Source organism: Phoenix dactylifera, chromosome 4 (assembly GCF_009389715.1).
Source record: "Phoenix dactylifera cultivar Barhee BC4 chromosome 4, palm_55x_up_171113_PBpolish2nd_filt_p, whole genome shotgun sequence".
Classification (NCBI taxonomy): Eukaryota; Viridiplantae; Streptophyta; class Magnoliopsida; order Arecales; family Arecaceae; genus Phoenix; species Phoenix dactylifera.
The window spans coordinates 1,587,368-1,596,491 of NC_052395.1; the positions used below are offsets into that span (position 1 = coordinate 1,587,368).

The 9,124-nt window shown below is 39.0% G+C and overlaps 1 protein-coding gene across 12 annotated transcripts; it reads left to right on the plus strand.

Moving 5' to 3' along the window:
- The first annotated feature begins 451 nt into the window (after positions 1–451).
- On the plus strand, positions 452–6,984 carry LOC103697460 (glyoxylate/succinic semialdehyde reductase 2, chloroplastic-like). Of its 12 annotated transcripts, none has more exons than XM_026801247.2 (7): positions 456–839; positions 1,064–1,348; positions 2,509–2,574; positions 5,502–5,549; positions 5,817–5,869; positions 5,975–6,045; positions 6,156–6,984. In XM_026801247.2, the coding sequence occupies exons 1-7, from the start codon at positions 788–790 to the stop codon at positions 6,235–6,237; spliced, it is 657 nt and encodes a 218-aa protein (XP_026657048.2). In that variant the 5' UTR covers positions 456–787; the 3' UTR covers positions 6,238–6,984. The 12 variants fall into 12 exon arrangements, 5 of the variants coding, with proteins under 5 accessions (XP_026657051.2, XP_026657048.2, XP_026657050.2 ...); XR_005511327.1 differs by lacking the exon at positions 5,502–5,549 and adding an exon at positions 3,834–3,952 and having other exon boundaries at positions 463–839; positions 6,176–6,984; XR_005511329.1 differs by lacking the exon at positions 5,502–5,549 and adding an exon at positions 3,834–3,952 and having other exon boundaries at positions 463–753; positions 6,176–6,984.
- Positions 6,985–9,124: the final 2,140 nt, after the last annotated feature.

Sequence of the window (9,124 nt, forward strand, 5' to 3'; positions counted from 1 at the left end):
CAAATAGAATATTTCCTTCCCTCTTGTCCTCTCTCCACCTATAAAGATGGACAACAACCAAAATACTAAACCCAAAAGGAAACAAAGTAAATGAAGTGGATGGTGGCTCATCAACTGACTGCTGAAACATCGCATACTTAATAGAAATCAGAATAGAGATAATGGTGGCGATAGCAGCAGCAATGACATTTCTGATGATAGGCAAGATTGTCGCCGCTGATTTTAGGCCATCAAGAAGATGAATCAAATTTCTTTGCACTGGCATCTGAAACCTTCTAACCCCTAAATGCCGCATACGAATATCGAGCAACAGTTCCAGAATCGAGAGCCTCCTGACTTTCTAACATCACACTATCATAGAAACACAGAATTTTCTCCATGCGCATCAAATACCAACACCAGTTCCTCTTAACAATTCAAAAAAAAATAAAAAAAAAACAAAACAAAACAAATGGACCCAAGAGACTACACGGTCGAGAGGTGGTCGCCACTTGACTCCTAGCTGAACTCTCCTCTCCCACACCGTGGCACCCTGCTCATCCTTCCTTCCCACAACCATTCTATCACTCCAGCATCCATTACCCTCCTCTCATCATAATGCTCTCCCCATTTAACCCATCCTCGATGCTCCTCATTGCCGGGTCTGGAGATCCAACCCTCCTCCCCTGCTGCTAAACGCCTGCCTCCCACGTTTCTCAATTCGGCATCTGCTCCCTTCCTCTCCGCTGCTGCCTTCTTTTATGTTCTAACACTGTACGTCTTTCAATAGACATAAATAAAAAGAATCATGCTCTTTGTGCGGACTCTTGTTGACTTTTTTTGCTCATGTCTGTTGAGAGGTGAACTGACCACTGAGTTGCTGCTGCTTCTTTTTTTTGTCATGACATTTTCACCATTCGATGGCATCTTAAAATGAGCTTCATCGCACACAGTATTATAATATTTTTCACAACAATTCACCGTGGCAGCTATATTTCTATCCCATTTGTTTCTCTCTGTTTTACTCAAATTTTTAAATATAAGATAATCCAAAAAATATTTATTTATTTTTTTTAATTTTAAGCGAGAGAAGTCGAGGAGGTGGGGGCCGGGGAATTTGGTGGCGCCATCGGTGGCGAGGGAGGGGAAAGGGAAAGGAGGGAGTTGACGGTAGGAAAATGGGTGAAGGTTTTGCTGGACCACTCCCGCCTCCTCTTCTCCTCCTCTCTTCTCGTCTCGACCCAATCCAATCTCCGGCGTTCGTTCTTGGCGTCGCCCTCCAGTTTCTGCCCCACGATCTCCTTTTCTAATTGCTGCTCCACTTTTCCCACCACCGTCCCTTCCCAACTCCCAGACGAAGCCACCAAAGGTACCCTCTGAATCCACCGATCTCTCTCTTGAATAATCTTTTGCTCTGTTCCTCCTAATTTGCAAGCCCTAATTTGCTTCAAAAGAAAACAAATATGCTTACCCTCTTGAGGAGAAAGTACAACTTACCCTCTTGAGGAGAAAGTACAACTTTCTTTACAATTGATTCTGAAAATCATGAATTTCGTTTCATTTTTCGTAGTTATTGTTGTTGTTGTTCCTGCTGCTGTTGTTATTTCTTACTTATGTGCTTTGAAGAAGATCTTGTTTTATTTGGATATTGGATTCGTTAAATGCATTTCTTGATTCCAATGAACAGGCACGTCAATTATCCCTCAAACTAAATTAAAAGAAGACTTTTCTATCATAAAGGATTTTCAAAATCATGTTGGAGGTACTGTTAGAAATAATGGTCTTCACTTTTATGAAAGATTAAGGGTGAGCTTTGGCGCAACGGTGAGGTTGCTTCATTGTGACCTGTGTGTCATGCTTTGAAACACAAAAATAGCTTCTCTGCATGCAGATTTAAAGCTCCATATATCCAAACCTCCCCTGATCCCACAATGGCGAGAGCCTCGTGTATTGGAGCGCACCTTTTTGTATTATTGGTTTACAAAAGATTGTACTATTTCATAATGTTGTTGATGAGAATTTTGTCGTGAAAGGTCTGTATGCTAACTGAGGAACAGAAGGATGCTGTTAGGTTGCCATAGCTGATGGTATTAGGCTGCCAAACTGTATTGTTCCAGTCTTGTCTTCTTTATCCTATTTTATCCTCTCGTCATCAGAGTGCTAAATTTGGAGGATGATATGGTCATAGGATATTTCTGATACGGAGCTGGTATTTCTTGTACTACTGAATGTTTTACAGAATCTGTAAGCTTGGTGCTAGTGTCTATTGGTCTATGATATCATACATCATAAGTATTCACTTGAAGGGGTCTCTCATGACACTTGATATCATAATTTTGTAGTCCTTGAAGGATAAACCCATTCAAATTGAACATTGTTTCAGTTTTCAGTTTATATCTGCATCACTTGAAGTAATCAACAAGACCGCATTATGTATCTCCAATCGAATGACTGTATTGTGAAATCCAATTTTTGGTGTATCTTGGAAAATTCTTTTAAGGCTAACTTCTTGCCTTTCCTCTATTGTAGATGTCATATTACTGCTTGGAATAGATCAAAAAGCAAGTGTGATCACCTCATCAACCTTGGCAGAAAGTATGTCATGTCAATAACAAACCATATACAAGATTGAAATTTGGATTGTTTTCTGTCTCTGTTATCTATGTATCAATATTCCATGCACTTGTTCTGCATTACCAATGCAAAATGCTCTTTTCCTTATATATATTGTAAGTGATACATGATCGTGAGTGTATCCTATCACGTGATTTCATTATAATCTTCTCAGCTCTAGATCCTTGCTAAATCCAGGACTGGTCTTGCTCACTTTTGATCTCATTGTAGAAATGAATCCTGAAGATCAATGGCATAAATCTATAACCTGTTGTAAACATGTGAATTGAAATTTTTTCAAAACCATGTCACTTGAAAGGATAGAATAGGAAAAAAGAAGTTGAAGCAGAAAGAAAAAGGAGATGAATGGATTGCACGAGGAAAGAAGGAAGTTTTTGTCATTTGTTCTGGCTGAAGAGTACCATGTTTATTAACTTAGGCTCCTGTACAATTAATTAGCAGGTGTCTAATGATTGAAACACTATAGTGGCTCTTGCCATTGTATTTTAAACATCTACTAGCTATGCATCCAAGAATATCTTCTAAGCGACCAAAAAGATAAGCCTCTAAATATGTCCATTGACTTTTAGTCATCTAACACTGTGGATTCATTAAAAGATCTCACATTTCGTGGAACTCAAACACTAGAGTAGGCATATTTACTACGGGCTCACTTGAATATATATCCATTGAACTAATGGATTATGCAGTGCACTAATAATTTTTTCTGTTACTTGTAACAAACTCATGGTTATGAACATAACTGCAAATTTCTCCCCTAGGTCATTTACATTTTTCACGACTATTCATTTACAATTTTTTACTACTATAACCCTTTTTTTATTTAGGTGTCAGCTGAATAGGCTTTTTTTCCCCAAAGAAATAGATGAGGAAGGCAAGAACAAGTGATAGATTCTATGATCTGACCAATTTCTTTTCATACTTGTATTCTATGAGCTAATACTTGGGCAATAGAATTTCATTGAACACTACCAGGTATTGTTGCGTGATGCGTAATTCCTTTTTGTGTCAGCTACTGAGCCAAATATCCAAGCTTCTTGTTTTAGTGCAAATATTTATTATTCAATTAGATATCAATAACTCGAACATTCATAATCCTAACATCTTGTTGGTGTTTTTTTATTGAAATTTTTGAGATGATTATTCAATGCGACATAAGTTGTTCTTGGTAGATCGTAAACTAGGAATTTATCAATTTAATATTTTCTTTTATATTTCAGCCAGAACTGTTTGAAGAGATTTCCTTGCTTCACCTACAGGTATCGATTGTCACCAGCAGAAGTTGCATCCTCTTTCAATGTGACTTTTGTGATGCTTGCTGACCCTGCAAGGGCAATATGTATACAGTGGTTTAATTTGTTCATTTGTACAATCATATTTCCTGTAATGCTATAGCTGATACTTCCATGCATAGGTTGATGTTGTAACTGGGATAAATGGATCTGTTAAAGAAATGGGTCCAGGAAAAGGGTATCCTAACCTTTCTGTGATAAATTTGGAATCATCATTCTAGAAGCAACCGTTTTTCTTGTTCTCATTATTTTTGAAAATATGATATGATTCAATCTTAAGCAGGATGCTATCATCTCCTTTTGTGATCTTGAATTCTTGATCAGGTCTATTTTAGGTCAGTTCTGGAATTGTGACCATCATGATCCATTTGGGTTCTTACTGACCCTTGTCACAAAATGGTCCTTTTCATGACCTATTGCTATTATGAAGATATTTACATTAGAAATAAAGTTTGTATTATAGAACAACTAGTCTCGTACACACTCTATCATGTTTGAATGTGCATATGCCCCCTGGCTTGCTGTGTGCTGCTTGCAACTATCAGGAAGGACCTTTAAAAAAAAACTAGAAGAGAAATATACACCCTCTGGAATGCCACATGCTGCTTGCAACTATTGAGTATGGACTTCAAAAATTAGAACTTGAAGAGAACAGGTCAAATGAAGATAGTCTGTTGGGAAATTTCTTAACAGGCTTTCTGGATTTTATCAAATGACTTGAGCTGCTTGATTTAAAGCATTCTAGAGGCTTATCAGACTGTTAGAGCCTACAGTCCATTAGCGTGAGCTGTTTTGTCTTCCATCTATAACATTGTCTTCAACTTGACTTTTCTGCTGTTTTAATGGTTTCCTGCTGTGTGTTGGCTTGTTCAAGCTGGAGCAAATAGCTGCTGTATTATTTTTGCTATTTGTAATGTTAAATTTACTCTTTTAACTACTTCCTTTTGTTGGAGAAAAAAGGGAAGAAAAATGGAAAGCAGGTTTGCAAGGAGGATATAGCCTTTAGAATACAATGAAGCCCAATGTTTGATCACATTTTGCACTAATGGGTGAAAACAATAATCATTCACCAGCCGTTTGAAAAGCGACTTGAACATACACTCTTTTGAAAAAGAGCCAGCCAGCCAACCAGCACAACGATTGGCTGGTTGGATTTAAAATAAAATTTTATTCTTGTATTTTGAAAACATCTAACACCTTTTCTATCAGAATATTTCATTGGCATAACCATTCTATGTTGACAAGTCGTGTGTTGTTTCCACAACAATGAATAATATGTTGGAGTATATATGCAGACACACACATACACATACATATGTATGTTTGTATGTATATGATCTTGCTTCACTCTGTATATCTAATCACAAGTATGTTGATATATCCACCATCTATGGTGCCACTTCTAAACTGATATCCTACCATATTAAGGATACAGGGGCATCTCTATTAGAGGTTAGATATTTTGTTTTTTATTTTCCTATTTTAGAAACTATTTCTTGCAATAAATTCTTAGTATGCCCACGTAATTGTACTTGTGTCGGTGTGCTTCAATTATAGAGCGAAGTGTAGACCTTCTTTAATAGGCTCCATTTTCAGGCTCCAAAAAACCTGCAGAAGATGGGCAGCTGATTTTTCTTGCCTCACGTAAATTTATTTTCAGATGTTAGCGATCAGTTGAATTTATCTTTATTGGACGTTGTTTAGTTATTCTGAATTGTGAGTGGCATTTAAAGTAGATTCAGATCGTTAAATATGGTTTTGTGTTATTTGGTTTTGATTTTATGTCTTGCAGTTTTGATCTGGTTTCCTGTTACTGTCTTAATTAAATCTGGTTTTCTTGTTAGATCTAGTTGGATTTAACTTGTTATAGGGTGAGTTCGTGGACATAAAGTGCAGTTGCTAAATTTGCAGGTGATGCATCTTTTTATGAAACAGTGGCACCATTCTTAGACATCATGGGGAAGGTTGATTCCTCTCATCTGCTCCTAAATTTTATTCAAGAACGTGCCTCACTTTGTGCTTATATGTATTGAGATCTCCATTGTGATATTATTGAATGGAATCTGCAGTCAAGATTCTATCTTGGGGAGGTTGGAAATGGTGCAGCTCTGAAACTAGTTTTCAACATGATCATGGGAAGGTTGTGTTCGCTCCTATCTGGTCATGTACTCAATCTAAGTAGATGCACCTCTTAAACGGACTGTTCCAAATATGTGTTATGTTTATTTTATTGTTACCCTAATCTTGCAGTATGATAAATTCCTTTTCAGAAGGTTTGCTTCACCGCGAGAAAGTTGGACTGGACCCCAATATTCTTGCCGAGGGAGGTTGAAATCGAGTGCAGAAAATTGCGCATCATTTTTCAGTCTGTTTTCCAAATTCCTTACCTAGCAGGATTTTGTATGAAGTTCGTATACTGCTGGTGAAGTCACAAAGTCCTATTAGTGAACCCATGCATTCGGCGGTCAAGGGACCTTCTTAATGGTTATAGCTTCCTGTCCAACTGCATTTCTTCTGAAGCATCAGCAGAAGGCTTACAATCTTTTTAGATGTCTAGAAGTGAAGGAAAACATGCAGTAGACATGATTCTAGATGGCATCCGAAAGCATGCTTTTTGTGGAAGGACTTTAAGGCTTGCTCTGGGCTTACCCAAATCTGCTTCTCCACCAATTCCAATTGCAGCAGCTGCTAATAATTTGTATGAAGTAGCCAATTCTCATGGCCTTCATGTTCAGGACTTCTTGGCAGTTCACAGGCACTTAGAGGGAAATTGTAACGTGCAGAACAGTGGAAATACTTGCGACATCCTTTGAGCTCGATTCATGATATTGCAGGTTTACTATGATGGTATTCGAACAACTCTGCCAAGGAAGTTTTAGCTGGTTTGCATTCTGGTTTCTTGATCTCTTGTAAGTTATACTAGCTCAGATTGTCTTCGCTTCATAGTAAGGGAATAGTGTGGCACTTGTCAAAGCTACAGCACAGAACGATATAAGTCAGTTTTGACGATACTTCAGGCCTTTTGGTTGCCTTTATTTACATTCCACCAAATCTGAATTCTCCAGGGCTATTATTAAGATATTTTTCTCAACAGCTCTAGATTATTGGACATTGATACGCATTAGTTAGAAGATTTGCTGGATATTGAAGCAGGTGGTACTGTGAAAATTTAAGTGCTCTTCTGTAGCAGGCCGGGACTCTAGACATGACCAGAGCACCGAATGCAGACAGGAATCCTAGTTGTTGATTTGTAGACAAATCTTCCAAAATTAATGCCTATAAAAGATAGTAATCTCGGTTTTATCTGTTGCCTTAGGGATTCGTTGCTCATAATTCGAGTCTTTCCGGCATTTTCCTTTTTGGCTGAGGCATATCAAGGTCTTATCTCGTCATGGTTTGAACCACCCACTGAAATGGTGAAGATCTTTTGATTCCCTCTTAGGAAGGGAACTCACTTTGAGTTTTGGAAGATCATTCCAATCTCTCTCGTGGACAAATCCACGTCCAACTTTTGAGGTGGAATCCAGCTAACAATTTGGACACCCAAACCATTAGTCCATATCCAACTATGAATCCTTATACCCGCATAAACTTGGACATCATAAAATGGCGACATGTGCTTATAGACGTAAATAATGTGGCAGTAGGAGGTAGGGATTGGGTAGGGCTGCACCGGAGGAGGTACGATTCATAAGATAAAGGGAAGCTGCCAACCTTTTGAATGTGGACTGAAGCTTGACCGTCAGTTGCACGCAACGTTCTACCAACTCTGGACCGGGGGTTAGGTTCTGCAAGATGTCTCTCTCTCTCTCTCTCTCTTCCAAAACGTCACGGCTGACTCACTGTTCTACGAGTAGGACTGTCGTCTGACCGTCATAATCACCAGCTTATGTTACGTACTGCCTCACAGCTGCAGTTGTACCGTGGCCTTTTGGACCACAGCAGCTCCACTTTGTCCTGTATGCTATGTGAACCCTTCCGTCTCGTCTTGTTGTGTGTGTATGTGTGCGAGACTTATAAAAACGGTACCGGAGAGAGAGAGAGAGAGAGAGAGAAGCAGGCATCAAAATTTCATTCAAAAACAAATGATGGATTAACAACGCAACCCTGCGGAACAGAGTTGCCACCTAACTAATTGGCCTTGATGGTGTTGGATGGTTCTTCCTGCTCCTCCTTCGCTTGCTGCTAGCTTAAATAATAACATATCAAATTGACCAACTAGATGTTTATGATAGAATTATTATATATAGTTCTATCTCAATTATTCGTTAGATATATTCTAAATATTTATTAAGGCTGCAAATGGATCGAATTCTGAATGACCCCGATCCGATCCGATTTCTTGTTCGGATTCCAATTTTGGACCCAGATCCGATCCGATTGAAAATCGGATCGGGTCTATACCTACAAATTTTAACCTGACGGATCATTCAGGTCGGATTAGATCGAGTCCATGCCCACAAATTTTGACCATGATTAGATCTCAAGAAAAATGTGCAAACTAGGTTAACCCCCCCCCCCCAAAAAAAAGGGGTTGGGTTGGGTCCAGATTCGGATCCGGGTCGAGATTGGGTGGAGTCGATCCGATCCGAAAAATATAACGGATCTAAATTTAGGATCCGACCCGATCCGCGGGTCCTAAAATTTGGATCGGATCGGATCTTACGTGAGTCGGATTGGATCGGATCACGGATCGACCCAATCCATTTGCAGCCTTAATATTTATACAGAACCAATGAATTTAAATAATATTTTTTAACTAACTAATTTGGATAAAACTCTGAATTGTTCCATTATCAGCTGTTGGTCTAAAAATAAGAAACATAAAACAAAGTATCTACTAAAACTGGCCACGTTTTTGGAATTCTGTGGAGACCAGTGACAGGTGATGAAACCAATAATAATAAATCAAAATGCTCCTAGTTGTACTGTTGGCGTTCGTAGTAGTTGGACCGTTGGAGCTGCTCTTCCTAGCCAGCGAGCGTTATCATCAATCACCTAAATTTTCTTCCAGACGATAAATCCGGTTGCTTCTGGGCGCCGAGACGGGCACCGAGGCTGGTGTCTCATTCGGAAAGTAGTAGTGGATTTTTGTCCGGAAGTGGGTGGTGGCCCCTTTCAGTACAACTCTGCCCTCAAAAATAATTAATAGTCCTCATCTCTGTAATGATGGAAAACGACGCATTTCCCCTCCCTCCTGGAAACTGGAGTCGCGGAAA